This window comes from Delphinapterus leucas, chromosome 1 (genome assembly GCF_059928025.1).
Source record: "Delphinapterus leucas isolate spDelLeu-1000000601 "Yukka" chromosome 1, BTC_Dleu_Yukka2, whole genome shotgun sequence".
NCBI lineage: Eukaryota > Metazoa > Chordata > Mammalia > Artiodactyla > Monodontidae > Delphinapterus > Delphinapterus leucas.
In genome coordinates this window covers 173904801-173921452 of record NC_143129.1, presented here as the reverse complement: position 1 = coordinate 173921452, position 16652 = coordinate 173904801, and the positions used below count along the sequence as shown (strand labels likewise).

The following is a 16652-nucleotide window of genomic DNA, read 5'->3' as shown; positions in this document are numbered from 1 at the left end:
TGTGTGTGTGTGTGTGTGTGTGTGTGTGTTTGGCAGCTGTGGCCACACCAAGCAGCTTGTAGGAGCTTACTTCCCCAACTAGGGATCGAACCCAGGCCCCTGGCATAGGATTCCCCTTATCAGTTTTTTTTTTTAAGGTAGAACTAAAACACATATGAAAACAATAAACAACTTAGGAGAATATCGATTTCCTAGTGGTTTGAGGTCCTTGTACCGTTTTTAGAGGAACTCTAAGAGTTAGGTATGTTATAATTTCCAGGTTAATCACTGAAAGGACAAAACAGTAATAGCAAACAGCCCAGCCCAGGTTGTATCCACCAGGTGGGCACTTCCACACTCCACGTTTCAGGGCTTACCTAGACTCACCTACCACTCTTCTTTCTACTACACTGCACTCTCCCAATCACTTCATGGAAAAGGTGAACGAGAAACAACCTCTCCACTCCCAACCTCAGGTAAGAAACAACCTCTCCACTCCCCAACCTTAGGGAACCTAAAGAAAACTCCTTAACCCTGAGCAGAACAACAGGAAGAGAATGGGGGGAAATGTCATGGTGTGTTAAATTGGCCGGGTTCTTATAGCGTGAGTGAGCAAGGGAACCTCAAGCAGCGAACTTGATCTGTGATGATACCTAACTAGTAGGGACCCCAGGTGCCTGGCAGAAAGAAACCTGAGGTCTCTCTGAAGGAGGTGGCTTCATCCCAGCCCTAAGTGAATCCCCGTAAAAAATTTTCCAGGGACTTCCCTGGTGGTCCAGTGGTTAAGACTCTGCACTTCCACTGCAGGGGGCGCAGGTTCGATTCCTGGTGAGGGAACAAGATCCCACATGCCATGCAGTGCGGCAAAAATAAAAAATAAAATAAAAGTTTTCCAGAGATAACCAGGTACGGAAGACATGGCAACATTAAAATAACCAAATCAGACAGCAAAAATAAACCTGAATAATATTCCACCAATATCAGTCATGGATTATAAAACTGGGCTCTCTATGTTTAGAGAAATGAGAAACTTGAAAATATATGCAAGTGACAGGGAACTATAAAAAGTGATGTAAATTTGAATTAGAGGAATTAGGAGTATAAATAGATGAACTGATCCAGTTAAAAGATCAAAACTGTCAGATTGGGTTTTCTCCTATAAATTTGAAATTCTCCAAAATAAAAAGGTTAAGAAGAGAGACAGACATACCTGTGGTGTTTTCTCCAGGGATCAATGGCCCAGATGAAGGAGCAGAGGAGGCAGATTAAGATTTAGTGATGGGTTAGATTTCACCTGGCTACATCCCAGGAGGCAAAAGGGTAAACTAAACTATAATGTTTAGGGGTACAAGCTTACACGGTAAAATGCTAAAGCAAAAAGATTAAAAAGTGATTTCCATATAAGTCAGATTACTGGCTATATTTCAGGAGGAAGGAGACTGCAACTGGGTGGGGCACACAGGAATCTTTGGAGTATTGGGAATGTTTTTTCTTGACCTGGGTGGTACTCGTGAAGACATTCACTTTGTGATAATTCTCTGAGCCATACATTTTTGTATTTTAACTTCGATGAATGTGTTACATTTTATAATTTTAAGAAGAGGAGGAAAAATAGGATGGAATAAGATGTATGAAATTTAAACTAAGGAAGAAAAAGGTAGCTATGACCCTCAGAAGGACTGAGGCAGAGTGAAAGACAAAATCACTGAAGGAGAGAAGCTGTTAATGAGGTCAGCTGAAGACTGTCTACAACAGTGGTACACAGTAGTATTCCCTACATTATTAATGGCGACAGTAAGCCACAGAAGGATTAGCAGTAACCGTGACTCTACTGCCAGTGGACATCACGGTTTTCATTGTCACATTATCATTGTTGCAGATAACCTGATTTTATACCTATCCATTTACTGTGCTCATCAACTGAACAATTACAGTGTCTTGGCCGCTGGAACCTGCTCTTTGGTTTGCACTTATTTTACTGTATTACAAATTTGTGTCAGTATTTTGATAACTACATTTAAATGTAATTGGTTTCTGGGACTTCCCTGGCAGTCCAGTGGTTAAGACTTCGCCTTCCAATGCAGGGGGTGCGGGTGCGGGTTCAATCCTTGGTGGAGAGCTAAGACCCCACGTGCCTCGTGGCCAAGGAACCAAAACATAAAACAGAAGCAATATTGTAACAAATTCAATAAAGACTTCAAAAATGATCCACATCAACAAAAATCTTTAAATGTAATTGGTTTCTTCTAAAAGTCTATGAATTTTATTCAGACTCTTAAAATGGTCTACAGGGATATTAAAATCCCCAAGAAATATGGCAGGAGTTAGAGGGTAAGCTGCTAAATGTTCAAGGTATGGGAATCCCTCTCTCTACATATCTCCGTGTATCTGCAGGTTCACTATTTAAAGAAGCAAATGAATTCTCCTTTAAAAAATAGATCATCTTTTAGATCTATCTTTTCCACTTTGTGTGGATATGTGTGTGTAGACATACATGAATAAGAATTTAGGAAAATATAAATACTGGTTATCTGGGTGATAGAATTACAAGTGGCTCTTATTTATAACTCTTCTTTATGCTTTCTGAATTTTCCTAATTATCTAGAATGAACCCTGTGCAATTATAACAAGTTAATTTGTTTCTAGTATTCTACCTATATGAGGTAATACATTTGTATAACAAACATTACAAAAGACTGTGAACAGGTCTATAACTACAAACTACTGGATTAATTTTACCAGTCATAGCTAACAATTCTAAAATAAGAATTTTTATTTCTCTCATTAAAAATTACTTAGTAGGGCTTCCCTGGTGGCGCAGTGGTTGAGAGTCTGCCTGCCGATGCAGGGGACACGGGTTCGTGCCCCGGTCCGGGAAGATCCCACATGCCGCGGAGCGGCTGGGCCTGTGAGCCATGGCCGCTGAGCCTGCACTCCACAACAGGAGAGGCCACAACAGTGAGAGGCCCGCGTACCACAAAAAAAACAAAACAAAACAAAAATTACTTAGTAATCCAACATACTAAAATTATATATACAGCTTTTTTGACCTATTATGGTCAAAGGTTTTCTTTACAATATAAATTGGACAAATATATAATAAATTGAATAAGAACTATTCAAAATCATACACTGGAGCCAAGGAAAAGAATAATTTGGGAATTCCCTGGCTGTCCAGGGTTAGGACTGGATGCTTTCACTGCAGTGGCCTGGGGTTCAATCCCTGGTCGGGGAACTAAGATCCTGCAAGCCACACAGCGCGCCCAAAAAAAAAAAAAAAAAAAAAAAAAAGGAAAGGAATACTTTTACATCTCCTAAGTTCCTGACCCCGAGAAATCACTAAGCCATCAGGCTTTTCTAATTTCAAATAATTACCTAAACAAAGGAGGCAGGAAGCAAACTACTATGTAAAGTGAACTGCTAAAGTTTATTCATTCAGCCAAATATAATAGTAACAAAGTCCAGCAGCAACTTCTACAGTAGTTTCCTTCTTTCACAGGTGTAAATTTTAAATTCCAGTACTGATTAGAGAGCACCATACATTTTAAGGCTTAAATATTTACCACATCACTTCCCCCAACCTCCCCAATCATTTCTGTTGAAGGTTTTACTTTATGGCTTGCTTCTATTTATAAGCTGCCACCAGAACTTTTCTATGGAGACAGAGTTTATGATATAATTTCTGTATTAAAAATTTCACAAACATTAAGGTCAATCTTAAAAGAGAAGTAAAATGGTCTGTCCAGTACGGGCAGGAGAAGCAAAGGGCAAGATGTTTCTTTTCTCTAACAAGAATCATCCTGTTTGGTAAGATGAAGACTACCAAAAGAAAAAGAAGAGTAAGTTATTAGAGACTCTGTCATAACATCCTACAACTTATCAGTGGTCATATATATAATTATAGCATAAATATTGGAACTAGGCCATCTAATGTTTTTGAGAAAATGTTTTTTAAAAACGTGAATGGAGGCAGCTTGGAGACCCTTAATTTTACGAGGAATTACAGATATGGTATTGAGGCTAAGGTAACAAGCCTTGAGTACAGGAACAGCGAAGTATTTTTCATTTTTTATTCTTTTATACCATTAATTATATACTGGGTTGACCAAAAAGTTTGTTTGGGTTTTTCCGTGAACGAACATTTTGGCCAACCCCAATATACATCCATGAACCGTCTAATCTTTGTTAAGTACTCACTCATAGAAAATGAAGTAACATATCGGCTCACCTAATATGCCTTTGCTCTCAAAGATTAGCAAATAAAATTTAGTAGTAAAATGCTACTCTGTACTGAACACAAATAGATCACAAGTTCGTCTCTGAGCATTGTAATTATCACTGCTTGGTAAAAATATTACCTTTGTGTTCCACATAAGGCTCCATATCCAAAATTTCTGAGAAGCCAATGTAGGTATTCAGCTTTTTCTTATGTCCAGTTTGCCTAACCAAGAAAAAGCTAATTATATTTATATTTAAAACAACCATAAAACAGTGTATAAGGTCTACTGGTTATTTTAATAAACTGGATAGCAGCTAGGTAGATTTCATTTAGCAATCTTGCTCAAAACATGATACTGTCTTAGAATTGGGCAATAAATAATCAACACCCTAAAAGGTATGAATTTAAAGTGCTAATTCCAAACAGTACATTTCTAGAAGTTTTTGTTTTATTACAAAGGAAACCATACATGTTCCTGCTTTACAGAAGAAATGCACATGTGAAAAAAAATTGCCTGATCTATCTCCATGGGAATGGGGGACGTACTGTAGTGAGCAGAAAATTTACTCAAGTCCTTATACAATAAAACAGAATGTCAAGGAAATTCAGTTCCTACCTAAATGTCTGCTTTTCCTTGGCAGTTTTTAATAATTTTTCAGAATAAAAAATAAGGATTCTCTATTTTTCTAGTTCTTAATTATGACAGGCTGTAACTTTCATCCCCAAATCTTGACTTTCAAATTATAAGCATTTTACTATCTTATCTATGGTAAAATCTGTACATACTAGTCCACAGTGAGCAACAAATACTACGACATGCACATATTTACCTGTCAAAGACAAAACGCATTAGCTGTAAGTTCAGAGTACAAGGAAGACTAAGGAGTCGGATCTTCCTTGTTGCATTCTGTTTGCTTTGACAGTTTTCACAAAAGTATCGATTGTCTCCTTCTAATTTTTCTTCCTGATCAGGAATAAGACACATTAAAAAAAAAAAAAAAAAGAGAAGATTTTTTTAAGTGATCAACCCTATGATGCAAATTATAATTTCATTTCAGTTAATAGCTTCTATTTCTATTCAAGCTCTTTAAGATCAAGTTATTATAAATAATGAAGGACACATAAGGTTGTATTAGCTTAGCAGTGACATTATTAATTTGTATACAATGATTTAAAACTAATGTTTCTCTTTCCAAAACGTATGATTTTAAAAATACTTGGCTTTAGATCTTTTCTCCTGATAATCCCAATTCTGGGAATTGTAAGGAAGTAGGTTTAGAAAAGAAATCATAAGGGGCTTCCCTGGTGGCACAGTGGTTAAGAATCTGCCTGCCAATGCAGGGGACTCGGGTTCGAACCCTGGTCTGGGAAGATCTCACATGCCGTGGAGCAACTAAGCCCGCGAGCCACAACTACTGAAGCCTGTGCACCTAGAGCCCGTGCTCTGCAACAAGAGAAGCCACCGCGATAAGAAGCCCATGCCCGCACACTGCAACGAGGAGTAGCCCTCGCTCTCCACAACTAGAAAAAGCCCACGCGCAGCAACAAAGACCCAAAGCAGCCAAAAATAAATAAATAAATAAATTAATTAATTAAATAAAAGAAATCATAGGTACTTTGATGCAGCAAAATTAATTTTAAAACAGTGAAAATGGGCGGAAACTACATATGGGCAATGAATATAAAATTATATATACAAATTTCAAACACACACACAGTTAAAGTTACTGAACCACATTCATGACACAAAACTAAGAGTGCAGAAAAACGCAATGTTAGAGCTAATGGTGGTTTCTTTTTAAATTTTTCCTTTTTTTTTATGCTGACTTTCTGCACAGTGTAAAGGGTTTTTTTTTATTATGTGTAACATAGGCAAAATTATTTAAGTCAATAAATTTTTAAGGAATTTCACATGTTCTGATTCTTTCCACTGCCAATCACCTTAGTGATTATTTTAGTGATAATCTCCAAAGTCATAATCTTCAAGATAAGATATCCCTTTCAAAAAGAAGTTTTGCTCAATCCATAGCTGTCATGTCAGTCAGTCCACAGCTCTTTTAGTTGGGCTTCTTTGATCTCCAATGGAACACGGACACACTTCAAAATTCCCCACCTATAACCTTTGGGATCCAGTTTCCTCAAGCAATTTACTGTAGGACCATGTTTAGGGTCAGGAGATGGATATGCCTGGTTCTGAATTTGACACCCTCTAAAATTGTATTAAGTTCAAATCATATTCATTCCTAAGCTATCACACCCTACAACAGTACAGATCGTTGGGATATGCCAATATCTAAGATTAAAAAAAGTTTGACTGTTAGGTTTTTCACAGTTTACTTGGCAGCTCTGTCTTTTTTTTTTTTGCAGTACGCGGGCCTCTCACTGTTGTGGCCTCTCCCGTTGCGGAGCACAGGCTCCGGATGCACAGGCTCAGCGGCCATGGCTCACGGGCCCAGCTGCTCCGCAGCACGTGGGATCCTCCCGGTCCGGGGCACGAACCCGCATCCCCTGCATCAGCAGGCGGACTCTCAACCACTGTGCCACCAGGGAAGCCCTGGCAGCTCTGTCTTATAGTTAGTTCTTTCCCACAGATATAACAGGTAGTTCTATGAGTAAAGGAAACCACATAGTTACTCTATGAGGCGTTTCCAATGCTGTAGGTTTACAGAAAAAGCTCCATCGGGATAGACCTCAACTTCCTTTATGTTTCTATAACAGCTTTTTGGTACAGATTACACTACAAGACAATAAATACAGTAATACAATACTAGTACCACCACTTTATTCATTTGATCCAGGAAGCCACACTCGCCTATTTACTCAACTCACATCCCCCTCAGCATCTTTGACTAGCTGCTCCCCTATCTCTCTGATCTCTTAATGTTTGAATGTCCCAGGGTTCCGTCCTTGGTCTTCGTCTCTCTCATGCTCTTGGTGATTTGATCAAGCCCTGACTTCTCCCCTGAACTATACCTATCAAATCTAACATGCCCCACTGCAAATTCCTAATTCCTCTGCCAAACCTGCTCTTCCCACACTCCTTCACATCTTAGTTATGCCAACTTTATTCTTCCAGTTGCTCAGGGCAAAACCTTAGTAATCCCTGACTCCTCTCTTTTTCCCCATATCCAATCTACAATTTTATCAGCTCTACTTTGAAAAAATCCAAACACTGCTTATCACCTCTCCAGCTAACCCTTGGTCCAAGCCACCATCAACTCCTTCTGTCTGCCCCCTTGCCCCACCATCAGCCTATTCTCAAGACAGCAACCAGAGTTATCCTGTTGAAACAGATTACATCACTCCTATGCATACAGCCCTACATAGTATCTCATCTCACTCAGAGTCAAATTTCCAACAAAGGTCTACCAGGCCCTGTCTGATATGGTCCTTAGTTACCTCCACAATGTCATCTTCTATCATCCTCCCTATGTTTCAACCACACTGACCTCCCTGCTATTCCTCAAACCCCAGGCACATTCTTGTCTCATGCTCTACACTTGCTATTTCATCTGCCCCAGACACTCTTCTCCCCAATTCTTGGATGACTCACTACTCCACTTTCAATCACACTCCACATTCTCCATGCCCCTTCCCTGCTTTAGTTTTCTCCATAGCCCTTATTACAGTTGACACACTAGATGTTTTACTTCCATTTATTTTATTGTCCGTCACTGGACCCCATACCATTATCACTATAAGCTTCTTAAAGGCAAAAATGTCTGTTTTGTTCCATATGGTTATTCCCAACAGCTGAAACACTGTCTGAACATGTAAGCACTCAATATTTAGCTGAATGAACCCAATAAATGAGAACTTCAAGCATTCTAATGGTTGTGCTAAAGGAAGAGGAAAAGTACAAAATTATTTTAAGAAAGGAAGCTATATAATAAGCTCACCTATCAATACCATGCTATGTGTCTGTTCCTACATGATAACAAAGGCTGCCTCTTAGCAACTTTTCCACTCTGAACAAAGGGGAACCATTTCCCTGTCTCTGCGTAAATCTAAATATACAAAAAGGGACTTCCCTGGCTGTCCAGTGGTTAAGGATCCATGCTCCCAGTGCATGGTGCACGGGTTCAATCCCTGGTTGGGGAACTAAGATCCCGCATGCCGCCTGGTGTGGCCAAAATAAACACACACACACACACACACACACACACACACACAGATATGGAGTGGAGAGGCTGAAGAATGGCCGTATTTGATGTAAAAAAATATTTGCATTCAACACTGTCTAGTTCTCATTAAATGAAAAAGTAAATTAACCTTATGGTAACATCACTTATATTTTCTTACTCTGTTACACCCCAATCACACGAGTTTTTGCACATACATAACTCTACATATAAAATAAACTGAAACAGTCAAAATTTATTTATTTATTTATTTTTTTGCAGTACACGGGCCTCTCACTGTTGTGGCCTCTCCCGTTGTGGACCACAGGCTCCGGACGCGTAGGCCCAGCGGCCATGGCTCACGGGCCCAGCTGCTCCGTGGCATGTGGGATCTTCCTGGACCGGGGCATGAACCCATGTCCCCTGCATCGGCAGGTGGACGCTCAACCACTGCGCCACCCGGGAAGCCCCCAAAATTATTTTCAATGCAGCCTACTTTAATATTTTATAATTTACAAAGTCTCTTCTACATTATTACATAAACAGAGACACTCGTATGTAGAAAAAGTTGAAATGATGAATTTATTCATAAAATCAAAGACATTCAGAATAGTGTTAATGAGCAGAAACAACATATACGCCAAAATCTGAATACCTTCAAAAATTCTGAGATACAATCTGTTAACTGTTTGTGGCCTTGGATATTTAACTCCAGTTCATAAAACTTTGATAAAAGCTTAGATTCTCTGCCACACTGATTGCACCTATAATAAAGCAGAGTGATAAAATTAAGATCAGAGTGGGAAAAGCAATAACGTTCTACTGTACTACATCCTGGAAATACACAAAGAAGCATTTATTACCTTAATTCTGTCATTGAAATTATCTACATTATGTATATTCAAAAAAATAAAAACAAAGTGATTGATGAGGCCATGCACTTTATGCTTAGGAAAAAGTTTAAGAGTTGTTTTACTTTTAGTACTCCAGCAGGCTCCAATCTCATGCTTTCAGCCCAGACCACAGCCATGAAATAAACAGCAAGAGCTCAACCACAGTTCCCAACACATGGATGGGTTCAACTGCAATTATCAAGTCAGTTGTTTACATGTTCCCATGGAAACGTATTACTATAAATACTTCAGGTCCCATGATAGGCCACTAAATCCATAACCTGGAACTGAACTAGAAGACACAGAAGCAACCGCCTTAGAATAAAATGTATGATGAAAAAGTGGAAACACACTTACACAGTTACATAAGCATATTCCCCACAGAACTGCTGTTGCACAATGTTCCTCACATCGGGATTCTTTTGTTTAGACAAAGTATCTTCCAAAAGAGACATAAAGAGCTTTGAAAATTCTTGGGCATCCTACAATACAGGTTTGGGTTAATAAAAAGAAAAAAAAATCAGACCTTGCTTTTCAATTTCTGTTACAAATGGTAATAAGTAAAATAATCCAGAAACTATCTGTACTTTGAACTTAGCATTTTGGAACAAGGACTAGAGCTATGCTGGATCAGTTTGTGCCCACATATGGATTTTCAGAAATGAGATCAAGGAAAATGTATAATATACTGAACAGTAAATAAAATAGAAAAAAATTGATTTTTAAAAATTTCTTCATTTCTTTCTATAAAGATTGTAAGGAATGCTTTGTATATTTAAAAAAGTAAAAGGTTCTTACCTGCTGCTGCCCTGTGTCCAAGCCCAAAGCTTTAACAAATCCCGATGGATCAATGTATCGCCTATTACTGTTTTGCAACAAGGCAAATAAGTACTGGAGATGCTCACAAATTGTTTGAGGTTCATAATCTATTAAAGAAATGTTTGTTCTTTTAAAAACTGCTACTTTTTAAAAATATGTACTCCTCTTCACATGAGAACATAATTATAATTAAACACCCTTATATCCAAACTATAATAATGTTTTATTATAGTTTTAAAACTTTAAAAGAAATCAGTAATCACATCTTTTGGAAGTCATGAGGCAGCCATGACTGTCTATATGCATCCCCTAAAGGCAAGAGGCTATACATGTTACAACAACAATAGCAATTATGACTATGGCTTCTAGAGTGTCAAATCACACCGAAACATCCATTCCAGTAATAAAAACCATACACTATACTTACTATTTGCATTAAATGGCCAAATACTTTAATATAATCTCATTAATGTGAACGTGCCACAAACAGAGCAAATGACAGCAATCTCAAGCACACTGATTCAAACTTGAATGAACAATATAACAATATACTGTTAAAAATCTTAAAATTTAGTTTCAAGTTCTAGTGAGTTCGGAGAAGGTATGAAAATAGGAAGCATGAATCTCAAGAGCCCTAAAAGATTTGTGTATTCTCTTCTGTGCCAGTTATCGATTAATTGCCTCTCAGCTCCAAATCCACCCTTCTTTGCTTGCTCTGTGCTAACAGAGATGAGCTCTGCAAAGATTCCTCCTTTGCCAGCTAGTGTAAAGTTGAGTCTTGTCAGTAGAGGGCGCTCCAGGGTTCCACTCCGTGTCTCACCAGGCTCTGTGGGCTCCCTCAGCCAGCAGTGGCCAGCAGCTTCTCCCCACACCTCCTCTGGTAGCTTCACTGGGATGCCTCTTGTGAGGCATTTCCTCCTGAATGACCACCCTGTGAATGACCTCCTGGACACTCTCTGCAAGAGATTCCAAGGCCCAGTACCTCCCTGAGGACAGTTTCCAGCAACGAAACCCACTGAGGCATCTCAGCATCTTCTTGGCCATCCAGTGAGCTCAGGTAGGCAGTGCTTTCTCCAGTGAGGTCTGGATCTCAGGCCTGGTCAGTGCGGGCGTGGGACTCCTCCTTCTGTATTCTTTTCCAGCCCTTGGGGTAGTGGCTGCTCCCCTATCTGCTATATCTGTGTTTTTTCAAGTCCTCTTTAATTCTTACTAACCAATTCCCCTATTACTCTAATTTCCTATTAATAATTTTTTGTCAGTTCAAATCGTTGTGTAGTTTGTCTCCTGACTGGTCTGAATGGTTTACCTCTTTACTACCAATTGTGACTCACCAACTGTGAAAAGGAAGTCAATAGTTCATTCGTAAAATAAAGATAAAAAATCTTACTTCCTGGGGTGCAGGGGCTTTACAGGATGTTAAAAGTCCTTCAAGTAAGTTTGTGTCTATTCCAACTTTCTTATTTTACAGATTAGATACTACATGAGATCTTAAATAACTTATCCTCTGCTGGTTTTCCTATCTGTAAAATAAAGTAGTGGAGCTGGGACTAGAACTCAAGTCCCATCATTTCCAACACAAACCCTTCTCACTACATTGCACTGTGTCTGCTAATAGCACCAGAAATGCACACTCTTATCTGAGAACAAGGTTAAGGGCTTTGGTGAAATAGTAAAATCTAAGTGTTTAGAAATTAAAAAAACAAAACAAAAAAAAAACACATCTCTTGAAGATACATATTAAAACCACAATACCCAAAGGTGGCCATGGTACATCATTTTACAAAATAGACATTTAGTTTCCACTTGTTATTTAGCTATCTTCTCATTGGTAAATTTATACTTCAGCAAAAACAATGCTAAAACTTAAAAATGATCCATTTTCCATTACTCATCCTTTACATACACTAATTCTTTAAATATCAATACCTTCTATACTATTAATCTAGATTTAAATATTCAGAACTATAGGAATAAAGCTTTGGGGAAACAAACTTAAGAATTTTTAAGCACTGTTTTGAACTGTTAACAAGGACCAAAAGTATTACAATTATCTAAAGAGCAGCAAGAAGGAAGATGTGGGACTTAGGAACCCTATCTTTTCTCTCTCAGAGCCAAAGACATGAGCTGTGTGCCCAAGTCAGATCACATAATAGACAGCACAGGATTTACAAATGAGAAGAAGAGTCAAACGTTCCCAACCTGGAGCTCCTAGACCTGTGTAATCTTATACTCACTTCCCTCTATCCCCCAGCTTTGAGAAGAAAAAGCTGGTCATTCCATGGAAGTTCCATCTCAAAGAGAATAATCTCTAAATAGAAATATCAATTAGGAATAACAATCCACATATTATGCATAAAAAACTAAATAATTCCACTAGAACAATCTGAAACTGATTTCTAAATTTGCAATGAGTGTAGTCGCATATTAGTAGCTTGCTTTGCCAAGGTTGGTTAATTTAATCTTAATTTTAGAGGGTATTTTGTAAATCAGCCTATTTGGGAATCAAGACAAAAGGCTGTGGGTACACTGAAGTATTTATTAAGTCTCTCAAACTAGGCAAAAGAGTAACATTGTCTGCTTTACTGACTGATTTCTCTCAATCACTAGAATTTAATGGACTGCAATCACAGTGTATTACAGAGGGAAACTGTAGTTGAAGTTTCCTCTATATGGTTGGTTCAAAGTGGTCTAGCTAGCAAAAAGCTCAGCAGTAAGCCCTCCCCATACCCATCCCCACTCACCTTTCTCTTCTTGGATACCATCTCCCATCATGTAGTCACTACAGGTGCTTGGACATAAGTAGAGCGCCTGCCGAAGCTCCAGGTTAAGAAACCACACTTGAAGAAATGTGTTGACATAACAAGTAGCTCCAAGGTTAGTGAGGCCCACAAATGAGTTCTACAAAGACACAAAATTTACAATTATAAAACCAGTTTCCCCTTAAATAAAAAAATTATGAAAAGTTTTTTTTTTTTTTTTTTTTTTTTTGCATCACGCAGGCCTCTCACTGCTGTGGCCTCTGCCATCGCGGAGCACAGGCTCTGGACGCGCAGGCTCAGCGGCCATGGTCCACGGGCCCAGCCGCTCCGCGACACACGGGATCCTCCCGGACTGGGGCCTGAACCTGCGTTCCCCGCATTGGCAGGCGGACTGCCAACCACTGCGCCACCAGGGAAGCCTGAGAAGTATTTCTTTTTAATTTGATTAAAAATGTGTTAAACTGCCTCAACCACTAAACCCTGTGAGCCTCTCTCAGGAAAGGTTAGGGCATAATTATCATGAAAGCCCCATTTGGGTTGACTATGGGAGTGGGGAAAGACTTAGGACAGCATCTCTAGCCTTCTCCAGCCACTTAAATCTAAGCTTAGAGAACAGTTGGCTCTAGGAAACATCAATTTTAAACATATGTACATAGGTTTTTCATTTTCTATATTCCTAAGAGCCCAGCATTCAGCAGAATGACAAAGTGAAACTTCCAGAAAAGTTCCTTTTTATCCTATAGATCTGGGAGATGGGAGGATGGAGGGAGTTAGTTGCAATTTTTTCCAAAGATAAGGCTGGAGAATTCCTGAACTTACAAAGAATTGTTCTTTTTAAGACAGAAAATACCTATACAGGTGACTATTTTGTAAACGCCAGGCTTTATCGTTAGAACGTATTAATGTGTATTACCGTTAAAAAAAAAAAAAAGGTAAAACTTCTGTTGTATGTATAATATGTAAAAATACAAGCCCAAGAAAGCAAAGTAATATCATTGAGAGTTTGTGCCCTGGGTTTACCACCTCCTTTAAAGAGACTTAAAAAGAGCTCAACATAAAACATGCTACATTAAAGCAAACGTAGAATCAGCATTGAACTAAAACTATCATTTAAAGGCTTGCTGGATTACATAGCTACCTGTTTTAAAGCATACCACTAAGAACTGTTCCAATTCAAGTGGTTTAGAGTCTTAAATTCCACTACTGATCTTAAAGCTGCTTAGGTTACCTGAAATCAGTAATGGTTTCTGATCATAGGCACAAAATAAAACACACAAGAATGCCATATAGAAATCGCTTAAAAAATGATGGCTTACCTTTTTTCTCCTCTCACAGTTGGGGTCATCAATGTTATGAAAACTATTTTCATCTATTTCTCCTAACCAAATGTGCTCACCAATCCCAACCAAGCAATTCGGATTTCCTTTGCAGTTTCGTCTATGAAAAAATATTGTGTGATTAAAAAATACCATAGTTCCATGGTAAAGAAATATGCAAATTAAAACTATAATGATACCATTTTTTAAATTCTATTTCTCATCTATTAGATTAGCAAAACTGAGAAAGCATAATATCACACCCAGTCTGTGAGGCTGTGGGGAAACAGAACTCATCTGCTGCTGGTGAGAATGCCAACTGGTAGGACTCTTACAGAAGGGAATTTTGCAATAGCTAACAAATCTACATACACACCTACTTTTTGACCTATCCATTTCACTTCTAAGAATTCATCCTGAAGATGGACCTCCAACAGTGCAAAAACACATACACTAGGTTATTCATTACAGCATTGTTTGTGATTGCAAAATACTGGAAACAACCCAAATGACCAAACATAGGGAATATGGTACATCCACACAATGGAGTACCACACAACTGTGACAGGAAAAACACATGACGATCTCTGTGAACTGATGTAATTTCTAAGATATATTAATGAGCAAAAAGCAAAGTGCAAGAGAGTTATCTATAGCATGCCATTTTTTATGTTAAGAAAGATGGGGAAATAAAATACACATGTATCTGCTCATTTGAGCAAAAAGGAAAACACAAATGTATATATGCGTGTGTATAACTGAATCACTTTGCTGTACAGTAATTAATACAACATTGTAAATCAACAATACTTCAGCAAAAAAATAACAGTATAAAAAAAAAGAAAAACACCAAAAGGATAAATCAGAGACTAGTGAAACTGGTTACCTGTAGAACATGAGTAGGATTAAGATTTTTTTAAAAAAAGAAGCGTTGGACATTTTCCTGAATATACCGTTCCATACACTGTTGAATTTGGGGGCCATGTGAATGTTATACACAAATCAGTAAGGATGGAGGGAACCTTAAATTCAACACAAACAATAACATATTTCAATTGAGTTACATACACTGAAAGGAAGAGGGTGGGGCACTGACCCAAGTAACTTGAACTTGGTCATTAGCAAGTTTATTAGTGTCAGGATAAAGACATAAGGAACAAACAACAAACTTATTTAATAGCTTCCTTTTCAAAGATACATGGGTTAACAATTCTGAAACTTTCTGTACATTCTGCAATTTAACAAATAAGTACATGTATACTGGGGATGAAGGGAATCAAGTTTTGGAGAGGAAAGTTACAAATAAGGGAAGAAGAATAAAACCAACCCTGCAGTATTGATTAGGAATAACAGGTGTTAAGTCAAAATCCACAGGGTCTTAATATATACAGACAGGTAGATTAGTGTTGCCAGATAAAATACAGGACAGAAGTTATTTGAATTTCAGATAAATGACATATTTATATTTTTAAAAGTATTTGTTGTCTATCTGAAATTTAGATTTAATGGGCAGCCTAAACGAGACAGATTTTTTGTCAGCCGAGGGCCTAAGAGCAGTAACATGAACACACCGAGCAAGCAGATCTTGATTTCTAAATATTCCCCACGCGAAGAACCCAGAGCTCCTGGGAGAGATGGCCAATTTGAAGCCTGGGCAAGATAAACATGGACATACTGCTGTGCCCCCAAAATAAGGATGTACTCAAAGAATGAGGGGGACATGTTAAAAGGAAGAGCTTGGATGGGCCTCCCAGTACCCAAATCTGGAACAATCTGAGCAACAAAATAATGATCGGATTACAACCCGCTCAATAATGTAGGAATCCATTAGTAAGGTGGGTGGATGGATGGATGGATGAGAAATCTCCTCCTTAAAGAAGAAAGCCAACTATCAATGTGGAAGAAAGGACAAAATTAGAAATTCACCATTTGGCTGGCATTCATCAGATTAATAACGAAATCATGCAAGGATTGTCAATGGATGCCAGTGTAGGAAGGTTTGAGGAGTAACGGAGTATTTACATAGTCTCAAAGTATCTCAGCACAAGTTGTTTATTAATTACAAAAGGAAATATAGTAGCTTTCAGTGGAGAAACCTGGCAGATGCCACCTAACCAAAGGATCAAAGTTTAAGTAGCCAGTAATGGGTCTAATTAACTGTATGCCCCTCCTGGTGTGATGCACTAAGAGCACATCACTTCTGTGGTTTTCCTACCAAAGTGAATAACCTAAACCTAATTATAAGCCAACACCAGACAAACCCAAGTTGAGAAGCTTTCTGCAAAGTGTCCTATGCTTTTAAAAAACCTCCATATAGAGATGGGGATATATGTATATGTATAGCTGATTCACTTTGTTATAAAGCAGAAACTAACACACCATTGTAAAGCAATTATACTCCAATAAAGATGTTAAAAAAAAAAACCCTCCACATGATGAAATACAAAGAAAGACTGAATAATTATCCAGATTAAAGGAGACTTAAGATACACAACTGACTGTAACATACAAGCCTAGATTTTCTTTTGCTGTGAAGGACTTTATTA

General features: G+C 38.3%; 1 protein-coding gene and 1 non-coding gene across 8 annotated transcripts in view; both read right to left on the bottom strand.

The window, feature by feature from the left end:
- The window catches only part of USP48 (ubiquitin specific peptidase 48), a 67415-nt gene that overhangs the window by 40703 nt on the left and 10060 nt on the right, over positions 1 to 16652 (bottom strand). For all 7 annotated transcript variants that reach the window (XR_016388687.1, XM_089899507.1, XM_089899503.1 and 4 more), the window contains exons 2-8: positions 14107 to 14227; positions 12773 to 12929; positions 10011 to 10138; positions 9570 to 9694; positions 8975 to 9083; positions 5029 to 5162; positions 4338 to 4420 (exon numbers count right to left, since the gene is read on the bottom strand). Coding sequence is in view for 6 of the 7 variants with exons in the window: in XM_089899507.1 (XP_089755633.1) it covers positions 4338 to 4420; positions 5029 to 5162; positions 8975 to 9083; positions 9570 to 9694; positions 10011 to 10138; positions 12773 to 12929; positions 14107 to 14227 (857 nt within the window). In the remaining variant the exon portion in view is untranslated. The remainder of the gene's footprint in view (positions 1 to 4337; positions 4421 to 5028; positions 5163 to 8974; positions 9084 to 9569; positions 9695 to 10010; positions 10139 to 12772; positions 12930 to 14106; positions 14228 to 16652) is intronic.
- On the bottom strand, positions 6760 to 6894 carry LOC115803901 (small nucleolar RNA SNORA18). Its single transcript, XR_004024700.1, has one exon. It is a non-coding gene; the product is annotated as a small nucleolar RNA SNORA18 (small nucleolar RNA).